The sequence below is a fragment of the Acinonyx jubatus genome, chromosome X (genome assembly GCF_027475565.1).
Source record: "Acinonyx jubatus isolate Ajub_Pintada_27869175 chromosome X, VMU_Ajub_asm_v1.0, whole genome shotgun sequence".
Classification (NCBI taxonomy): domain Eukaryota; kingdom Metazoa; phylum Chordata; class Mammalia; order Carnivora; family Felidae; genus Acinonyx; species Acinonyx jubatus.
In genome coordinates this window covers 14,887,417-14,910,127 of record NC_069389.1, presented here as the reverse complement: position 1 = coordinate 14,910,127, position 22,711 = coordinate 14,887,417, and the positions used below count along the sequence as shown (strand labels likewise).

The 22,711-nt window shown below is 39.7% G+C and overlaps 1 protein-coding gene across 3 annotated transcripts in view; it reads right to left on the bottom strand.

Annotated features, from left to right (window-relative positions):
- Window positions 1-4,652: 4,652 nt before the first annotated feature.
- PPEF1 (protein phosphatase with EF-hand domain 1) overlaps window positions 4,653-22,711 on the bottom strand; it is a 108,178-nt gene continuing 90,119 nt past the window's right edge. For all 3 annotated transcript variants that reach the window (XM_027054561.2, XM_053202127.1, XM_027054562.2), the window contains 4 exons: window positions 16,084-16,190; window positions 7,564-7,727; window positions 6,387-6,471; window positions 4,653-5,256 (listed from right to left, as the gene is read on the bottom strand). In XM_027054561.2, the coding sequence (XP_026910362.1) occupies window positions 5,048-5,256; window positions 6,387-6,471; window positions 7,564-7,727; window positions 16,084-16,190 (565 nt within the window). In that variant the 3' untranslated portion in view covers window positions 4,653-5,047. The remainder of the gene's footprint in view (window positions 5,257-6,386; window positions 6,472-7,563; window positions 7,728-16,083; window positions 16,191-22,711) is intronic.

Below are 22,711 nucleotides of genomic sequence, written 5' to 3'. Positions count from 1 at the left end.
GTGCCTGACTCCTGATTTTGGCTCAGGTCATGATCCCAGGGTCATGGGATCGAGACTGCTAAGTGTGGAACCGGCTTGAGATTCTCTCTCTGCCTCTGCCCCTCTCCCTCACTTGCCCTGTCTCTAAAATAAAAAAATTTTAAAAATTGAGATTCACTAAATGACAGTATTGTGTAATTCAAGCACCGTGGCCTATTATAAACTTCATTGTCCAAGTAAAAACATGAAGCCTCAAGATTATTAACAAATAGCAGTAGATACCAAAAGACTATTTATTGGCTTCTAGCAATATGGTGGACTCAGACAACTTGAAAATCCTTTTACTATAATCACCTACAAGTACAGGGTAAAATATAACATAATTATGACAAATGTGCAGCTAAGCTCACAAATAATAAAAGCAAATCCCCAGGTGCCAAAAACAAAGAGGGAAATGAAAGAGCACAGAGTGGGTGCTTAAGCTAATGGGGGAGGGTGTTTGTCTCCAGAACCCAGGGGTTTGGTGTTAATTCCCACACAGGAGTAGTAAATGAAGCTTTGGAAGGTAGGGAATTGGAACTGAGTACTTTGCACAAAGCCAAGCCCCTTAGAGGACTCTTTTATTTATGAAAAGATCTGAAAACAAGAGAGACTACGGGACACAGGGCTTTGTGTGGGGGAAAATAAAGAAAAGCTCTCTGAGAACTCAAAGCCACAGGACCACAATTCACATTGCTTTTACTCTACCCACATAGTTCAGCAACTCCAGACTAAAAAATAACAGAATTATTCCTCAAGCAGTGATACTACCACGGCCCCAAGGCAGAAGCAAACAAAAAACTTCTCTGAAGAATTGTGCCCACATCCCAAATATCATGGGATTTTACACACACACACACACACACACACACACACACACACACAAAACCAAAAACAAAACGCAAACCCTGCTAACGAGATGTCTACAATAAAAAATGGCCAAGCCCAGGAGAGAACAATCCAACCGGATCAAGAGTCTGCACACACAATTATACCCCCATAAACTCGAAATACAGGGAGATAGCCAGAAAGGGATTATAAAAGAAATGCACATAAAATGACTGAGGACTAGAAAGGAAGAAAACAAATCCGAATAGAACTAAACCCTATGAAAAAAAAAAAAAAAACAAGAGCCAGCAGAAATTGAAAGAAATAGGTGAGACCCCTTAATGTATCTTGGAATAAATCTTTTAAAAAAGATTGTAAGAGGGGCGCCTGGGTGGCTCCTTCACAGAAGTCCTACAATGTATACAGAGGACTAAAGGACCCGAGACATTCTGACGAAGAATAAAGATCGGGGAGGGGTCGGGGCTCCTAATGGCAGGTACAAAGACTACTCTAAGCTGGAGCGTTAAAATACGTGAGGTATTTGTGAGCAGACAGACCAGAGACCAACGGATCCTCAGCTTAGAAACGGAGCTTGCTATATGACACAGGTGCATTTCAAACGAGTGGGAAACAATGAACTATTCAAGGGGCGCCCAAGTGACTCAGTTGGTTAAGTGCCAACTCTTGATTTTGGCTCAGGTCATGATCTCGGTTAGGTTGACCAGGTGGAGCCCCGTGTAGGGCTCTGTGCTGACAGCATGGACCCTGCTTGGGATTCTCTCTCTCTCTCTCTCTCTCTCTCTCTCTCTGCCTTCCCCCACCCCACTCACACACACACTCTCCCTCTAAATAAATCTTAAAAATTATTAAAAAAAAAAAGAACGAACTATTCGATAAACGGTGCCTCCACATCACACCCCAAAATCATTTCCAGCGGATGAAAGAGCTTAACGGTCTGGAAAACCATTTCTTTTTTTTTTTTTTTTTTTTTTGAGAATACAGTCCATTCTGGTTATTTGTAGTATTTGTGTTCTATACAATCGCGGCAACCACTGCTTTCGTGAACACTGAAGCAGCGCTCCTGGGGAAATACAGGGCTCGGTCCCTGTGAGACTTCGGTCACAAGATTTTCATCAAATGATCAGTAACATAACCTCATTGTACGTGTGTTTCTGTTCACAGACGCCCCATTTCATACACATAGATGATTCATCAACACGGATGAAGGAAGCTTATCTAACGCACCTGTTTTCTCTGAAACACCTGTCTCTCCCCCCGCCCCGCCAAGGCCTCCTTGCACTTTAGGAACAACACCAGCAAGAACTTCAGCACTATGTTTGAGGGCCGCTTTCAACGGCGAAATCACCAACACAAAGCACAAAACTACAAAATCGTGGCACTAAATAGACATTAGTTACCAATCTTGAGGAAAATCAAAGTATATTCTTTCGGTGAAAATTCCAACAAAGGCAAATAATTAATTCGCGACTGGAAGCCCAGGAGAGAAAATGAGAGTTCCAGAAAGAACGCCAAGAAGAAATAACCAAATGCTATTCAGGAAGCAACAAAAAGAAAGACTCATGCCGGACTGCCTTAAAACCGCTATCCTGGGATCATCCGCGGATTTTCATAGGAGACAACGGGGCAGGGGCTCCAGATACATCAGGTTGTACACATTCGGAGCACTCATTAAGATTCTGTTCTTTTGGAACCACTCTCGGCGCGAAATTTTGTATCAGTCGGGGTTCAACCCGAGGCCGAGCCGGGACGATCCATGTGTGTATGTGTATACATACGGAACCACTAGAAGGGGCTTATGCAAATGCGGGAGCTGGTTAAGCGGGCTCCGGAAGCCGCCGTACCTGGTGTCGGAGCTCCGAGTCCACGGGGTGGGCAGGCAGAAGGGGAAGCAGGCTGGAACACACGAGCACAGGCTGGCACTCCACAAGAGCGGACTGAAGACTGAGCCCACTCTTAGTCTCCGCTGTTGGTGATTGGTGATTGGTGACGAGGTCATCCTGCAGAAGCCAGGGCCCTTCTGCCGGGAGCTAAGACACGCCTGGGCCAGGAATCAAAGAAGCTGACAGAGGACCCAGGGCAACTCAGAGCAAGTGCCAGCCTAGCAGCCCCTCCACACCCACAAAGTGACTCGCGGGCCAGCAACAGCGTGTGGGAGCCACGCCACGACCGCCACTCTCCTTTGCCTTCCCGACCACTCAAGAATCTCCCTGGCCGCCCATCTTAAGCAGAAACACGTGAGACAGGGGAATTCTGAGAAATGTAGTTCAGCCGGCCAAAAGGACACGTGGCAACACCAGCCCACTCTTTAACGGTTATGTCTCCTCAGACCCTCTTTTTGTTCTCCGGTTAGCTTTAGTAAATTATAGTTTTCCCTAGAAAACGGCCCATTCACCTATTTTTGAAAAGAGTTATTTGCCGTAGTCCTGTGAAGCATTTTTTGCAATTTCTGGTCGAGCTCCAGTTATATCACTTGGCACTCATTAATCTGGTTACCTTCTTATGTCGTCTCCTAATTTAATTGCATTATCATCGGAGAATGTAGTATCTTGGGTTTTGGTTGCTTGGTATTTGAGAGATGTTTTGTGGTCTAATACATGATCAATTTTTATACATGTCCCATGTGTGCTTGAACACAATGTGTATTCTCTAAAACTGATTCCAGAGTACACATGCCCACAGTTAGGTGAATTAGGTTGCCCAAAACTCTACACACTACTTTTTTATTTAGATGGTCAATTCCTGGCACAGGCATATTAAAAATCTCTATCAATTTCTCCTACTGGTTATGTCAATTTTCGCATTATAAATGTTAGAGTTCTGTTATTGGATGCATATATGTTTATAATTCTTCTGTCTCCCTGGTGAAGCATTCCTCTCAGCATTCAGTAATGACCTTTTTTTACCCCTGATGATATTTTTTGCCTCAAAGCCTACCCTGTCCGACGTTAGTATAGCTCTGTATAGCTCTGGTTTTAATTATGCCTTTTTTTCCCTTGCCCAGTAGGGGTTTCTTTTACTTTCTTGTCAGCTCAGCTATGCATTAAAAAAAAAAAAAAAAAAAAAAAAAATATATATATATATATATATATATATATATATATATATATATTTGTTGTATTTTATCCATTATTTCTGGCGCGTCTATCAAGCAAGGTTGCGGGAGATCTAACTTGGCATGTTGACAGATCTTGAAGTTCTCAAAATTAGAAAACAATGAAACACATACTCGCCTTTAAAGGGAAACCTATTATGTTTGATATGCAATCAGAATACCAGAATAAATTGCAAAATGTATGCATAACCAAGGCCCCATCTCACCAATGACCGTGTCAAACCATATTAATTGTAGGGCTCAACGTGAATTGTATTCACTTTGTATCTCCAACAGACAGGGGAAAAAAAAAAAAAAAGCTTTTTCAAACAATCCACTCCCACAGCTTCCACGAAGAATCTGATATGACCCCCATCCCTCAAGGGTGGTTCCCCCACGATTGAGAATCACCAGTTTACGGTCTCCAAAGAAGACTCAGCTCAAAGGGGTGCCTGGGTGGCTCAGTCAGTTAAGCATCCGACTTAGCTCAGGTCATGATCTCAGGGTTCATGAGTTCAAGCCCCGCATCAGGCTCTGTGCTGACAGCTCAGAACCTGGAGCCTGCTTTAGATTCTGTGTCTCTCTCTCTCTCTCTCTGCCCTGACCTCACTCACACTCTGTCTCTCTCTCAAAAATAAATAAATTAAAAACAAATTTTTTAAATAAAAAAAAAGATTCAGTTTAAAGATGGAAATATTTTATTCCATTACTAGTTTGGTATTCCTCCTCCCATCCCTCAGTCATTCACAGATGTTGCACTTTTCTCTGCGGTTCTGTGGGTTCCTTTCAACATGTTTCCAAACTCCTCTGGTATCTTGGTCAAGGAGGCCAACACTAGGCTCAAACCCAGTTTCTACCTGGCAATGCATGAGTCCTAACACTGGAGCCAAATCCTATCAGCTGACATTTAACCTAGTCTTACCAATTACAGCTTACTGGAGACTCAAATACCCACACTATACATCTGCTCATGGCACGAATGGGGGTCTAGTTTTCTCTACAACTGATTATGAATTACAAGGTTCGGGAAAAGATGGTGTCGGTGATTTGGGCCCCAGGGTTTACAAGCAGAGAAAGCCCTAGCTCTTGTTAAGCAAGGCCGCTACCTGATTTGTTCAACTTATCCAATTTATGCACTACATGGAAAGCCTTTAGGAACTCATTAAAGTCAATGCTTCCATCTTTGTTTAAGTCCATTCTTTCAGCGAGCTCATCAATTTGAAAATCATCAATATGAATGTTGTAGTGACTATTGAAGAGTTTCCACATGGAACGAAATTCTTCCACGGAAATCAGGCCTAGAAGAATATAGAAGAAGGTGTGAGTGTTCGTTTTAAGACCCACTTAATGGTGGAGTGGGGAAGCTATACTGATTGAATGGTCCCAATGAGAAGAAGCTCACTGCCATGCCCGACCATCAGACACTGAAGGAAATGGAAAAGTCAGATTGTAAATATAAGAAACAATGTGTCACTTTCAACTACCAAGTGGCCCTGACATTATTCCAAACCTGGAATGAGTATACACTCAAGGGATGGGGGTAGATTATGGACCGTGGGACCCTATGTGGTATAGAAATTACAAGATCTAAAATCTAAGGGAAAAGGACATCAGGGCAGAGGGAGAAGTTACCCTGGCACTCAACAAGAGGACTGCAAACAATGGCTCTGCCATGTTTTCTAGGCAATCATTTGCTTTCATATTTTGATTATTGACCTTTTGGTATTCTGTGATCTCTGCGGTTGAGGATTATCTGGTGATTGTTTTAAAGTTTGAAAATAAGTATGGGGTGCCTGGGTGGCTCAGTTAAGCACCTGACTTTGGCTCAGGTCATGATCTCGCTGTTCATGAGTTTGAGCCCTGCATCCGGCTCTGTGCTGACAGCTCAGAGCCTGAAGCCTGCTTTGGATTCTGTGTCTCCCTCTCTCTGCCCCTCCCCGCTCACATTCTCTCTCTCTCTCTCTCTCTCTCTCAAAAATAAATAAAAACATTAAAAAGTAATAATAATAAAGCTTAAAAATAAGTAATCATGCATCAAAGCCAAGCAGAAATGAATTTTCATACCCCTGAGTCCCAAACATAGGATCAGAACTCCAGGAATGATTTTTATTGCCAGGAGTAACTACTATGTTTAAATGGACAGTGAATTATCTTTTCATCTGTGCTGATGATTTATAAAAGGAGCTATTCTTGTCTAACAGATACAGAGGCCTCTATAGGGGCCATATGGTCTTGAATACAGTTGGTGGACAAACTAAAATAGTAATAATCCTAATCATGAGTTTATCATCGCCTCCCCCCGCCCCCCAGCCCTGAGTTAAATCAACTTTGGATGAAGAATGCAATAGATGAAAATAGAGTTCTGGTTTCTGAGAAACAGATTAGCCCTTGCTTTCTACTGCTACCGAACTAATCAAAGTTCATTTACCTGAGTGATCAGAATCAATGACATTAAAGATGATTTGCAGGTCAGATCGGTATCTGTACAGAGTTTCAATTAGAGTAGATTGAGCCTAAAATAAAGACGTTCTAAGTGTTAAAACACATAGAATTAATAACGGTCAATTTTAGTACATGTTACAAATACAAAACGTTCCCACCAATTCAAAGCATGTGATTCAGATAGAAATTCGAGAAGGCAGGCCTTCCTTGGAGTCCCAACCTTCTTTAATCAGAGAAAAGACCATGCTGTTGCGTGCGGAAGCGTGTGCAGTCTGCAGGGCCCTGGCTGATCAAGAAGCAGTGAACAACAGCCAACACGTACTGAGAACACGTGCGCGCGGGCTCCGCCCTGAGACTTTTCTGTGGGCTATTTCATTCAGTCCTCAACAACGGCCCCAAAGAAAAGAACTATTATTATGTCCATTTTACAGATTAGAAAACAGAGAGGCAAGGTAAGTTTTGCAAGGTTCACGTAGCTAGGGAATGGGATCTGATCTCAGCTGCCCGAAGCCAAGGCCTGTGAGTCTGGTCACTGTGGTAAACTGCCTCTTGCATGAAGCCAAAGCCTCTCTTGTGGGGGTATCTTAGTTTCCCACCTGCCTTACTTCTCTTCTCTCTGCTCTGACCTTCTCATCTCCCCTGCAAACAATCGCCCCAGTCTCCCTTCCCATCGGCTCACGTTCAGCCCAGTGTGGTAACTAACTGGCAAAGAGTTGTTAATAAGTACGGGGCGGGGGCGGGCCTTACAACTCTCCCCGGGGTATTCCCATTTTAATAAGAGATTTTTAATTTTACAAACACTTAAGGCATAAGATGTCATGTCAGCAGGTCTATACTCTCGCAGTGTAATAGGGACTCTGTTGAGGAGCTGAAGGGGTGAGTTGTATGAAAGAGTGGGTGTCGTATCTGCCCTTCTGATTTGACATGGATTTTCTCGCAGAAGCTTTTCCTTCTTTTTCCATTTTGCCTATCGTTAGAAAGCACAAATTTCCCGGACAGATCACTATGTACTTGGGGGAGCCCCCGTAGGCCTTCCCCAAGCCTGCCACGCCCATCCATTAGATGATTCCACACCCAACTTTTCAAGACTGAGTCCCTCTCACAGGTCATCTGAAGGGTGTTTCGCTCCAGCCAGGTTTCAGCTGGGGCTATGTTTCACTTGCCTCTTTCACAGGTTTCTGAATGTGGATATCCTGGAAGCTGGACATGTAGTTAACATCTCCATTGGTGTCTGTGGTGACCAGACGTGAACTCAGGGATCTCCATGGTAAGTTCAGCCCCAAAGTGTTCTCCATGCAAAAAGCCCACTGGCTCATAGAAAGTTTTCCTAACAACAACAACAACAAAGCCCATATAATTGGTTGATGATTTGATAAAGAAACGCAACCCACGCGGCAGAGTCAGTGAGCAGCCTGGGGTTTTGAGGCCTGGGTGCCTCCTTCTCCCCTTTGTGATTTGTCCCACCAGGCCCCACAGCTCTAAGGGACAAATAAACTAAAGAAAGTCTTGGGTGTTCCACAGATCTTGCCCGTAATGTTATGCGTAAGCAATCAGACATTGGGTGTTCGATCTTTTGCTCCTTTTTCTGATTAGCAAAGGAAGGTGTATTTACAATAGAAGATTTTAAAACACGAAAGGATATAAAGGATAAAAGATTACTTTCATTTTTCATATTTTGGCATGTAATTCACTTCTCATTTTCCAAGGTCCTATCCCTTCATCCCCTGATATTATATGTAGTCTTTCAAAATATAAATATCTTTATTTTTTCTGATTATTAAAGATACGCTCGTTCGAAATGATTTTGAACGAATAGAAAAAATGTTATTACTTGTAGTGCACACAAACAGGGATATATAATCTACATTTTACCTTTCTTAGAGCCAAATATGCCTTGTAGTCTAGCAAATGTTTTATATACATGTGTCTGTGGCAACACACATAGCATATTTATTCTTTTTTTTTTTAATGTTTATTTATTTTTGAGACAGAGAGAGACAGAGCATGAATGGGGGAGGGCCAGAGAGAGAGGGAGACACAGAATCGGAAGCAGGCTCCAGGCTCCGAGCCGTCAGCCCAGAGCCCAACGCGGGGCTCAAACTCACGGACCTGAGCCGAAGTCGGACGCTTAACCGACTGAGCCACCCAGGCGCCCCATAGCATATTTATTCTAATCTGAGTTTTTACCTACAATAAATCATGGACATCCATCTATGTTCAGAAACGTAGATCTACATCATTATTTTAATGGCTATTCAACTATTTCATTATCTCCTTAGGATCACTCCTATAAGTGGAATTTACTGGATCAAAGAGGATGCACATTTTTAAGCCTTTTGACATACAATACCAAACTGTTTTCGAGAAAAAAAATATCCATTTACACTCCCATAAAACCATTCCCCACATACTTACCTGCCAAAGACATAATTCCTTTTTACCTTTTGGGGGGGGTGAATTCCTTTGTTTCATCATTTTGAAGGGAGAAAAGGAATTAATGAGGTAGAAAAAATTAAAATTGAAATTAAAAAAATTAAAACTAAAAAATTAAAAACACACACAAAAATTGAAGAAATGCTGCTAGATCCTAGGTGTGTTTTGATAGTAGAGAAAAATTAAAGAAAAATATTTTTAACAAAAATTGAAAATAAAGATGAGTTTTTTCTCTTTCTGCTGAGTTCCTTGGTTCAGGTTGTGCAGTTGTTGTGTTACCCTCAGATCAGTTTTCTAGGTGTGCAGGATGCTTTAATGTTGGTCTGGCTGTATGTCATGGACGCGAGACACACAAAAAACCTCCACACTGTTCCCTCTTTGAAGCTTTTTTAAAAGTTATTTTAATTCCAGTTGCCGTGCAGTGTAATATTAGTTTCAGGTGTACCTATAGTGACTCAACACTTCTGTACATCCCCCTGTGCTCACCCCAAGTGCACGCCTTATTCCCCATCACCTACTTCACCCATCCCCCAGCCACCTCCCCTCTGGTCACCATCAGCTTGTTCTTTGTAATTAAGAGTCTGTTCTCAATTTGTCTCTTATTTTTTCCCTTCGCCTGTTTTGTTTCTTAAATTTCACATATGAGTGAAATCATATGGCATTTCTCTTTCTCTGACCAACTTATTTCGTTTAGCCTAATACTCTAGCTCCATCCATGTCATTGCAAATGGCATGATTTCCTTCTTTTTTCTGGCTGAATAATATTCCATTGTATATATGTACACACCACATCTTATGTATCCATTCATTAACTGATGGACATTTGCATTGCTTCCATAGCTTGGCTATTATAAATAATACTCCCATAGACATAGGGGTGCGTGTATCCCTTTGAATTAGTGTTCTTGTATTCTTTGAGTAAATACCCAGCAGTGTGATTGCTGGAACTTAAGGTATTTCTATTTTTGACTTTTTGAAGAACTTCCATACTGTCTTCCACATCGGCTGCACCAATTGGCATTCCCACCAACAGTGCAAGAGGGTTCCCCTTTCTCCACATCCTCACCAATACCTGTTGTTACTTGTGTTGTCGATTTTAGCCATACTGACAGGTGTGAGGTGATATCTCACTGTGGTTTTGATTTGCATTTCCCTCATGATAAGTGATGATGAACATCTTTTCATGTGTCTGTTGGTCATAATTCTTTTTTCTAAATTAAAGTTCAACACATACAGAAAAACTCACAAAACAAATACAGGGCTCGGTGAATTATCACAAAGAGAATTCCTATGTAACCACCACCAAGGACAAGAAATAAAACACTGCCAAATCCACATGATTTCACTCGTATTTGGAATTTAAAAAACAAAAGAAACAAAAGGGGAAAAAAAGAGAGAAGCAAACCCAGAAACAGACTCTTAACTATAGAGAACGAACTGATAGTTACCAGAGGGGAAGGGGGCAGGTGGACGGGTGCGACAGGTGATGGGGATTAAGGAGTGCACTTGTCAGTGACGAGCACCAGATGATGTATGGAACTGTTGCATCACCATATTATACACCTGAAGCTAATACTACACTTTTAACTAACTGGAATTTAAATAAAACCCCAAAGTTAAAAAAAAAGATTGCCAATATTCAAAAGGCCCCCTTGGGGCCCCTCACAATTACTACCACTTCCCACTTTCCTAAAGAGAGCCACTATCTTGATCTCTAATACTATAATTTGCTTTTTGCCTTTTTTGACCTATATGTAAATGGAATCATGAAGTATATATTTGGGGGGACGTCAGGCTTCTTTTGCTCAACGCTAAGTTCATGAGATTCAGCCATGTTGTTCCATTTAGTTGTAGGTCTTCATTTTCATCAGTGTATAGTATTCCATGGTGTGAATATACACAATTTATATATCCGTTCTACTGTTGGTGGATGTTAGATTATCTCCAGTTTGGGGCTATTACAAACAGTGCTGCTAAGAACATTTCTGTAGGGGCGCCTGGGGAGGCTCAGTCGGTTAAGCGGCCGACTTCGGCTCAGGTCACGATCTCGCGGTCTGTGGGTTCGAGCCCCGCGTCGGGCTCTGTGCTGTCAGCACAGAGCCTGGAGCCTGTTTCAGATTCTGTGTCTCCCTCTCTCTGACCCTCCCCTGTTCATGCTCTGTCTCTCCCTGTCTCAAAAATAAATAAAACGTTAAAAAAACCTAAAAAAAACCACATTTCTGTAGATGCCCTTTTGGTGCATTGAACCTATAGCTCAATTTGAAGAGAATTCATATGCTGACAACTTTGGCCCTTGCACACAGCAATACCTACCCATTTATTTTCGTCCTTTTTAATTTCTCTTAATCATTTAGAAATCTCATACATCAATCGTTTGGTTCCTTTCTCGTCCTTGATTATCTACCCTGAATGGGATCTTTGAAGATTTTCATTACCTAAAAGTGCATTGTTAGCTCTACCAGCCATCAGTTTACTCCTACTCAGCTCAAAGCTACCCTTCTTTGCCCTGTTTTATGACACTGGAACTGAACCCTGTAAATAATTCTCTTTGGGTGCCTGGTATAATGTCAGTAGAGAGTACAGGAAGGATACTCTAAGACACAGCAGAAGAATCACTTCTGGCATGCTTTCCTTCTTGCTTTTCCAGTAGAGCATGGTTACCAGAGTGTGGGAAATGCATTGGCACTCACTCTCCAGTCAATTTCACTGACACCACAGTAAATGGCTTCCTTGCCAGGAGTGTGTGGGAGGCACAGCGATACACAGCCCAAAAAGGGTTTTGTTGGCACTCCCGTGGGTGGCCCCATCCACTTCAGTCCGGGCTCAACAGCTACCAACCAGCTCTGACATGAGACACTTCATCGAACTTCCACCGCATCTAGTGGGCCACAGTCATTCCCTCTCCAATTAGGTCTGAATATTAGCCTTGCTTGAGAGCAGGGGACTCTTCCAAGTCTGTTCCTTCCTTGGGTTCACTTTCTTAGCCTTAGAGATAGTAGCTGCACCCTACAATTTCTATTCCTGTATGCTTTAGCATTCTCTTTCAGCCATTTTAGTAAATAGCCTTTTACTAGTTAATAATTCTTTACATTAAATTTCCCAGTTCAAATTATTGCCGTAGTTTCTATGTCCTGAATAGACTCTGGCTGATAACCTGATATATGAAAACACAATAAATTTCTCTGCGTTGACCTTGTGTTCTACAACTTGTTCAATTCAATTATTAATTATAATAGTTTTTCTGTGTATTTGGGTTTTTGATATACTCAATCATGTTGTCTATACGTAGTAACATTGTATTTCTTCCTTTGTAATTCTTATCATCTTATTTAACTTGCCTTATTGTACTAGCTAGCATCCCTAGCACAATGTTGAACAATTTTGAGAATAGACATCTTTATTAGTCTCCTATTGCTGCTGTAACACATTACCACAGACTTAGTGGCTTTAAAGAACACAAATTTATTCTCTTATAGTTCTGGGGGCTAGGAGTCCAAAATCACTTTTGCTGGTACAAGCGAAAGTGTCAGTGGGGGTGGTTCCTTTGAGAAACTCTGATGGGAGGATCTGTTTTTTACCCCTTTTCAGCTTCTAAAGGCTGCCTATATTCCTTGGCTTGGAGGAGTTTTCAAGGAGTATCATTTCAATATCTTCTTCCATTATCACATCACCTTCTCCTCGGACTCTGACTCCTACATCCCTCTTATAAGGACCATTGTGATTATATCAATTCCACTTAGATAATGCATGATAGTCTCCCCAGGTCAAGATCATTATTTTTTTTAAGATTTTATTTGTAAGAATTTCTATACCCAACATGGGACTCGAACCCACAACTCTGAGATCAACAGTTGTGTGTTCCACTGACTGAGCCAGCCACATGCCCCTCAAGATCAGTATTTTAATCACATCTGCAAAATTCCTTTTGGGATCTAAGGTAACACTGAGAGATTCTGGGGATTAGGATGCAGACACATTGGGGATGGGGAATTATTCAGTATCTTTCTCTATTCCCAATCTTAGAAGAAAAGGTTTCAACATTACCCTATCAATTATGCTGTTTTCTATAGGCTATGATAGATATCCTTTATAAGATTAAGGAAATTTGCTTCATTTTTAGTTTTCTAAAACCATGAAACCAAGGTAAAATACATCCAATAAATGTTTCTTATTTTGAGAGAATTAAGACTTCTTTAATTTGGTTAAATTGGTGAATTACACTGATTGATTTTTCATTTATCAAATCAACCCAGAATTCCTAGTGTTTCTAGAATAAACCAACTTGTTCGTTTTACATTAACCTTTTTCCAGTATTTCATTTAGGACTTTTTTCATCTAAATTTATGTCTGAGATTAGCCTTTAATTTTCCTTTTCCATAATGTTTTTACTAGGTTTTGGTATCAAGGTTATGCTGACCTCCTAAAATAATCTTGGAAGTGTTCCTTATGTTTTTATTCTCTGGAAGAGTTTGTGTAAGACTGATTTTATTCTCTCTTTTTTTTTTTTTTTTTTTTTTAAGTAGGCTTCATGCCCAGCACGGAGCCCAATGCAGGGCTTGAACTCTACAACCCTGAGATTAAGAGTCAGATGCTTAACTAACTGAGTCACTCAGGTGCCTCTAGACTGGTTTTATTCTTTAAAAAAAATTTTTTGTAATGTTTATTTGTTTTTGAGAGAGACAGAGTTTGAGTGGGGGAGGGACAGAGAGAGGGAGACACAGAATCTGAAACAGGCTCCAGGCTCTGAGCTGTCAGCACAGAGCCTGACGTTGGGTTCAAACCCACAGACCATGAGATCATGACCTGAGGCAAAGTCGGATGCTTAACCAGCTGAGCCACCCAGATGACCCTAGACTGGTTTCATTCTTAAATGTATATTTTAATGGCTAATGAAGCTATCTGAACCCAGGGCCTTCCTTGTGGAAAGTTTCAAAATTTCAGATCCAGTTTCTTCAACAGTTATAGAATTGTTCAGGCTTTCTATTTCTTTTTGTGTCAGTTTTGGTAAGTGTGTGTGTGTGTGTGTGTGTGTGTGTGTGTGTGTGTACATATATATTTTAGGAATTTGTCCATTTAATCTAAAGTATCAATTCACTAGCATAAGAGTTTTTATAATACACCTTATGAGCTTTTTAATATCTGTAAAGTCTGTATATACTAAAATTTCCCCTTTCAGTTCTGGCATTGGTTATTTATGCTTTCTCTATCTCCTTACCAGGGTTTTATCAAATTTTCCAGTTTCTTCAAATAACCCTTTTTGTTTTTACTTTGTTGATCATAGTTTCATCTTTCAAAATATATGCATTTTCAATTCTTCTCTATCTTGCATCTTATATGTTGCATTTTCCTTATCATTGAGTTGCAGATTTCTAATTTCCACTGTGATTTCTCCTTTGACCCCAGGGTTATTTAGAAGTGTATTTCTCATTTCCAAGCCCAAGGGGGATTTTCTGGCTACCTTCTGTCATTGAGTTCTAGCTCAATTCACTATGACAGAAAATTTATTCCGTATGTTTCCAATACAAAATTTGTTGATATTTGCTTTATGTTCCAGGATATAGCCAGGATATGTTCCATGTGTGCTTGACAAGAGTGTGTATTCTGCATTGTTGAGCAGGGTTCTATGTATGTCTTTTAGGGAAACTCTGCTAATCTTTTTGTCAGTTAATTCTTTCAGTTAAAGGAGTATTATAATCATCCACTATGATGGTAGATTTTTCTACTTGTTCTGTCCATTTTTGTTTTACATATTTTTGAGGCTATATTAGTAGGTACATATGCATTTATAATGGATTCAATTGGCAAACAGAATACTTTATCATTATAAAGTGTCCCTTGTTATTTCTAGTAATGTAGACTTCCTTGAAGTCTACTTTGTCTAATATTAATAGAGCTGTTTCAACCTCGGTTTTGTTAGTGTTTTCGTGTTATATCTTTTTCTAAATTTTATTTTCAATGTTTTGTATATATTATTCCACTGTCTACTGGCTTCTATTGTGACTGTTGAGAAGTCTGATATCAGTCAAATTGTTTTCCCTTTGTAGCAATGTGTATTTCTCTCTGCTTGCTTTTAGGATATTTTTCTTTGCTGTTGGTACTCTGTGGTTTCTCCACAAGGGTATATAGGTGTGGATTTAATTTTTTTTATCCTATTTGAGAAACACTGTATCTCTCTACCTGTGAATTTGAGTTGCTCATCAATTCTGGAAAAGTCTAGGCCATTATCATGTCAAATACATCCTCTCTTACATTGTTTCCTCCTGGGACCCTGAGTAGATGTATGTTAAACTTTATTTTACTGTCCATTAGTCTTAACCTTTCTAATTCTGTCTTAAGTAGTGTCTAATCTTCCGTTTAACCCATCCAATATGGTTTTCTTCAACAAGTATATTTTTACATCTATTTGGCTCTTCTTCAAATCATTCTTTAAATGCATGTCAGTGATCTGCCTTTTATTTCTTTAAACATTTCTTAGTTATTTTTATTTGTATTTGATAATTCCAATATCTGCTATCTTTAGAGAATGAAATCTGTCATTGTTTCTGTTGACGCTTACTCACGGTAGCTTGTCTCCTTTGTTTCATGATCTTTGGTTATGAACTCATGGTTGATCTTAATCTCTGCATATGTTAGTGGCCAAAATTAGGGATGCATCCCTGGAACATGGATTTGCATTTGCTTGCCAAGAGTCAAGGGGCACTACAAAAATAGCCTACTTTAGCCACTTTCAGGGTCCAGGCTTAATGTGGAAGTCTCAGATTCAGCTTATCCATCTTTCTATTATCCTTTGGTCTAGTCTCAGGATTGAGCACAACACCAAAATTAGTATTTGCCCTCAGGACAATCGAGCATTTTGTGCTTGTTTGCTGCTCCAAGCTGGTTGCAAAAAACGTTTCATGAGAGAAAAATGTTTGCTAGATATTTATTTTACTGTGAGGCTGGTAGATGCATTAAAATTCTGTATCCTCTAGAATCTCGCTGTTTCTTAACAGGAGGGCCTTCCAGAGTGTCTAGTCTGAGCCACTACCAGAATAGAAGGGTTGCTGTTGTTTTAAGTTGAAAGAAACGTACTGCAAAGGAGGGATATGGCTTTTTTCAAGCACATAACGGATTATGTTTTATTTTTATCTCTATCTTTCCTTGCTAGTAAAAATAGAGAACTGAAATCTTAAGGAAGCGAAAAAAATGAAAACTGATTTGTACGTAAGCTGGTATGTTAAGAAACGGTAAGCATTACATAATTTTATTACCTGATTTACTGCGGTCTTGAAGTTGGAAAGCATGAATGAGGTCAGTTTTTCGTGCAATTATTCTCTCTCTTAATATCCTGATGGCACTACTTTCAATAGCGTTCACCCTATGTTAACAAAACAATTATTAGGCAAAAGATACAGAAATCATCCTGTTCTGTCTTGTTTTCATGTGCTATGTTACCACTTACCAGTTTCTACTTCAAATGAATTGCCTAATTTCACACATGCCATGTTCCTAGGTGGTCAGTGTTGGTATATGTATGCCTGTGTGTGCATGTATTGTGAAATTTTAAAAGGACTACCACTGGTGTTTTCTTTTTGAATTCAAAGATTTACATGAGCAATTAATGTCTGAGCATACCCAAGATACTTTTGAAAAACAAGAAAATTAAGAGGGACTTGCTAGAGCAGACTTTAATATTTCCTGTGAAGTTGCTGAAACCTAACAGCAGGTATTGACACAGGAGAAGACAGATACATGAGCAGAACATAATAGAAATTGCATAAACATAGTCAACTATATATGGGAGCAATATATATGACAAAGGAGGTATTACAATTCAGTAGAGAAGAGCAATTTTTTTTTAACATGGTGCTAGCTAGCATAGTTATCCGTCTGGATGCTAAACCACCTCAGACCATTTACAAAAATAAATTCTAAATAAAGGAGGAACAGACGAACAAAGTAGCTATGAGTCATATACCCCTCTCCCCAAAAAAGCAAAATGGCAGAGGTAAATCAAACCATATCAATAATAGCATCATATGTGAATAGATTCTTAGACATCAAAAAGCAGAGGCTATGAGACCGGATTTTTTTTTTAAAGACCCAACTATGTTTTCTACAGGAGATACACTTCAGTTTCAAAGATACAAAAGAGCTTGAGAGAACAACAACAAAAAAGATGTATTATGCAAACATCAACCATAAGACAGTTAGAATGGCTATACTAACAGAAGACAGAATAGACTTGAAGACAAAATCTGTTACTAGAGACACAGAGGAATATTTTATAATGATAAAAGAGTCAATCAGTCAGGAAGATAAAACAGTTACAAACATCTATAAACCTAACAAGGGAGCCCAAACCTATATGAAGCAAAACCAGACAGAACTGAAGGGAGAAACAGACAATTTAATAATAACAGTTGGAGACTTCAATATTCTACTTTCAATAATAGATAGAACAATGAGGCAGAAAATAAAAAAGGATATAAAAGACTTGAACAGAGGGGCACATGGGTGGCTCAGTTGGCTAAGTATCCGACTCTTGATTTCAGCTCAGGTCATGAGCTCACAGTTTGTGGGATCCAGCCCCATGTGAGGCTCTGTGCTAACAGCATGGAGCCTGCTTGGGATTCTCTCTCTCTCTCTCTCTCTCTCTCTCTCTCTCTCTCTCTCTCTGCCCCTCCCCTGCTTACACTCTCTCTCTCTCTCTCTCTCTGCCCCTCCCCTGCTTACACTCTCTCTCTCTCTCTCTCTCTCAAAATAAATAAATAAACTTCAAAAAATTAAAAAAAAATTTAAAGACTTGAACAGCACTATAAACCAACTAAATTTAACAGATATGTATAAAACACTGCACCCAACAACAGCAGAGTATACATTTTTCTAAAGCATATATGGAACATTCTCCATGATAGATCCTCTGCTAGGCCATAATAGGTCTCAATACATTTAACATGATCAAAATCAGACAAAGTAGCTTTTCTGACTACAAAAGGAATAAATTAGAGATCAATAACAGAAAGAAATTTGGAGGAATCACAAAGATGAGGAAACTGAACAACACCATCCTAAACAACCAATATGTCAAAGAAGAAATCACAAGAGAAATTAGGAAATACTTTAAGATAACAGAAGATTAAAACACAACATGACAATGTTGTGACAATGTGAGACACAACTAAACCAGTGCTTAGAGGAAAATTTGTAGCTATAAATGCTGATATTAAAAAAAAAAGATCTCAAATCAATAACCTAATCTCTACCTTCAAAAACTAGAAAAAAGAAGAGTAAAAGTAAACCCAAAGCAAGCAGAAGGACGGAAAGAGTGAAGAGGAGAGGAAAACTACAGGCATCCGTGTTTTCCTGTGCTTCACTTTATTGCATTTCACAGGTATTTTTTACACGTGGAAGGTTTGTGGCAGCCCTGTATCGACCAAGTCCATTAGTGACATTTTTCAAATAACATTCACTCACTTCGTGTCTCTGTCACAGTTTTCAAACTTTCAATATTTCAATTTTTTCAAATATTTCAAACTTTCTCATTATTATTGTATTTGTTATGGTGATCTGTGATCAGTGATCTTTGATGTTAGTATTGTAATTTTGCCTTGGGGGGGGCACAAACCATGCCCATATAAGACTTAATTGATAAATACAGTGTGCGTTCTGACTTCTCCACTGACCAGCCATTCTCACATCTCTCTCCCTCTCCTTGACCTTCCCTATTCCCTGAGACACACTGAAATTAGGCCAGTTGAGAACCCTACAATGCCAAGTGTGCAAGTGAAAGGAAGAGTCATGTCTCTCACTTTATTTCTAGAAGTTTATTTATCTATTGTTTTTTTAGTAATCTCCACACCCATGTGGGGCTCAAACTCACAATCCTGAGATCAAGAGTCGCATGCTCTTACAACTGAGTCAGCCAGGCACCCCTCTCACATTAAACCAAAATCTAGAAATGATGAAGCTTAGTGAGGAAGTCATGGTGAAAGCCAAGACAGGTTGAAAACTAAGCCTTTTGTGCCAAACAGTAAGCCAAGAGGTGAATGCAAAGAAAAAATTTTTGAAAAGAAATTAAAAGTGCTACTCCAATAAACACAAAAGATAAGAAAGTGAAGCATTCTTATTGCTGATATGGAGAAAGTCTGAGTGGTCTGGATAGAAGATCAAACCAGCCAAGGTGCACCTGGGTGCCTCAGTCAGTTAAGTGTCTGACTCTTTTAAATTAAAAAAAAAATTTTTTAACGTCTATTCATCTTTGAGAGACAGAGAGAGACAGAGCATGAGTGGGGAAGGGGCAGAGAGAGGGAGACACAGAATCAGAAGCAGGCTCCAGTCTCTGAGCTGTCAGCACAGAGCCCAACGTAGGGCTCGAACTCACGAACTGCAAGATCATGACCTGAGCCGAAGTCGGACACTCAACCGACTGAGCCACCCAGGCGCCCCTAAAAAAATTTTTTTTAAGTTTACATATTTATTTAGAGAGAGACAGAGATAGCGTGAATGGGCGAGGAGCAGAGAGAGGAGTAGAGAGAGAGGGAGAAGAGAGAGAATCCCAAGCAGGCTCTACATGGTCAGCACAGAGCCTGAAACAGGGCTTGAAGTCATGAAACCATGAGATCATGACCTGAGCTGAAACCAAGAGTCAGATGCTTAACTGACTGAGCCACCCAGGCACCCCAAGTGTCCAACTTTTGATCTCAGCTCAGGTCTTGATCTCAGGGTTGTGAGTTCAAACCCTGCATTGGGCTCCACACTGGACATGAAGCCTACTTAAAACAAAAACAAAACAAAACAAAACAAAAAGATGAAACCAGCCACAATATTGTTTTAGTCCAAAGCCTAATCCAGAGCAAAGCCCTAAACCTCTTCAATTATATGAAGGCTGAGAAAGCCAAAGGAAGCTGTGGAAGAAAAGTTTGAAGCTAGCAGAGGTTGGCTCATGAGGTTTAAGGAAAGAATCTATCTCTATAACATCAAAGTACAAGGTGAAGCAGCAAGTGCTGATGTAGAAGCTATAGTAAGTTATCCAGAAAATCTAGCTAAAATAATCAACGAAGGTGGCTACACTAAACAACAGGTTCTCAATGCAGATGAAACAGCCTTCTACTGGAATATGATGCCATCTAGGACTTCCATAGCTGGAGAGGAGAAGTCAATACCTGGCTTGAAAGCGTCTAAAGCCAGGCTGACTCTCTTGGAAGGGGCTAATGCAGCTAGAGACTAAGTTGAAGGCAATGTTTATTTACCATTCTGAAAATCCTAGGGCCCATAAGAATGATGCTTAATCCACTCTGCCTGTGCTCTACAAATGGAACAACAAAGCCTGGATGACAGCACACACCTGTTTAAAACATGGTTTACTGAATATATTAAGCCCATCGTTGAGAACTACTGCTCAGAAAAAAGGATTACTTTCAAAATACGACCGCTCAGTGACAATGTACCTGGTCACCCAAGAGCTCTGATGGAGATGTACAATGAGATTAATGTTGTTTTTGTGGCTGCTAACACAACATTCATTCTGCACTCCATGGATCAAGGAGAAATTTAGACTTTCAAGTCTTATTATTTACGAAACACATTTTATAAGGATATAGCTGCCATAGATAGTGATTCCTCTGACTGATCTGGGAAAAGTAAATTGAAAACCTGAAAAGGATTTGCCATTTTGGATGCCAGTAAGAACACTCATGATGCATGGGAAGAGGTCAAATAGCAACATTAACAGGAATCTGGAAGAAGTTGATTCCAAACCTTATGGATGACTTTGAGGGGTTCAAGACTTCAGTGAAGGAAGTAATTGCAGATGTGGCAGAAATAGCAGGAGAACTAGAATTACAAATGGAGACTGAAGATGTGACTGAACTGGTACAATCTCATGATGGCGAGAAACTCCAATTTTGAAAGAAGTTACTATGGATAAAATGCTGTCAAACAGCATCACATGCTACAGAGAAACCTTTCATAAAAGGAAGAGCCAATCAATTCAGCAAATTGCATTGTTGTCTTATTTTAAGAAATTCCCACAGCCACCCCAATCTTCAGCAACCACTACTCTGATCAGTCAGCAGCCATCAACATTGAGGCAAGACCCTCCACCAGCAAAAACATCACAACTTGCTGGAAGCTCAAAAGATGGCTAGCAATTTTTTTAGCGGTAGCGTATTTTTAAGGTATATACATTGTTTTTTAGACATGCCATTGCATGCATACCAGACTACAGTGTAATGTAGACATAACCTTTATATGCACTGGGAAAGCAAAAAAATTCTCCTGACTTGCTTTATTGTTAACATTTGCTTTCTTACGGTGGTCTGAAACTGAACCTGCAATTATTTCTGAGATATGCCTGCAAATGAAAGAGAAAATAGAAAAACAATAGCGAAAATTCACGAAGCCAAAAATTGGTTCTTTGAAAAGATCAACAAAACTGACAAAACTTTGTCTAGACTGGCCAAGAAAAAAAAAAGAAGACTCAAATTTCTAAAATCAGGAATGAAAGACGGCTCATCACAACTGACCTCACAGAAGTAACAGATTATAAAGGGATATTATAAACAATTGTACACCAACAAGTTAGATAACCCAGATGAAATGGACAAATTCCTACAAGGATACAAACTACCAAAACTAAGAAGAAATAGAAAAACTGAACATACCTGGAACAAATAAAAAACATTGAATAAGTAATCAAACATCTGCCCACAAAGAAAAGCTCAGGGCCAGATGGCTTCACTGGTGAATTCTACCAAACATCTAAAGAAGAATTAATACCAATCGTTCGCAAACCCTTCCAAAAAAATAGAAGAGGTGGGAATACTACCCATCTTTTTATATGAAGCAAGTGTTAGCCTGATACCAAAACCAGGCACAGATCGCAAGAAAACTACATATCACTACAACATCTCTTAAGAATATACATCGAGGGGCATCTGGCTGGTTCAATCGGTAGAGCATGTGACCCTTGATCTCTGGGTTGTGGGTTTGAGCTCCATGTTGGGCATAGAGATTACTTTTAGACTTTTTTAATTAAAAAAATGAATATAGATGGAAAATCCTTAACAAAATAATAGCAAACTGCATTCAGCAATATAGAAAAAGGACGATATACCATGAACAAGTGGGATTTATCCCAGGAATGCAAGGTTTGTTTGACATCTGAAATGAATAAATGTAACACACTATATTAATAAAATAAAAAACAAAAACCACATGACCATCTCAATAGATACAAAGTATTTGACAAACTCCAACACTCTTTCATGATAAAAACACTCAACAAATTAGGCATAGAAGAGAACTTCCTCAACCAGATGAGGGACATCTACATAAAACACAGAGCTGATATACTTAGGGTGAAAGACTGAATGTGTCCCTCTTAAGATCAGGAACAAAGCAAGGATATCTGCCCTCACCACTTTTAGTCAACATTAGTTGTCAGCTAAAGCAACCTTGAAAAAGCAAAGCCAAGCTGGAGGCATCACAATTCGAGACTTCAAGTTATAGTACAAAGCTGTAGTAATCAAAACAGTATGGCACTGGCACACAGATCAAGAGAACAGAACAGAAAACCCAGAAATAAACCCGCAATTATATGGTCAATTAATCTTTGACAAAGCAGGAAAGAATATGCAATGGGAAAAAAGACAGTCTCTTCAACATATGGTGTTGAGAAAACTGGACAAACTACATGCAGAAGAATGCCACTGGACCATTTTCTTACGCCATACACAAAATAAATTCAAAATGGATTAAAGACCTAAATGTGAGACCTGAAACCATAAATCCTAGAAGAGGGCACAGGCAATAACCTCTCTAGCGTCGGCCACAGTAACTATTTTCTAGACAGGTCCCCTGAGGCAAGGGACACAAAAGCAAAAATAAACTATTGGA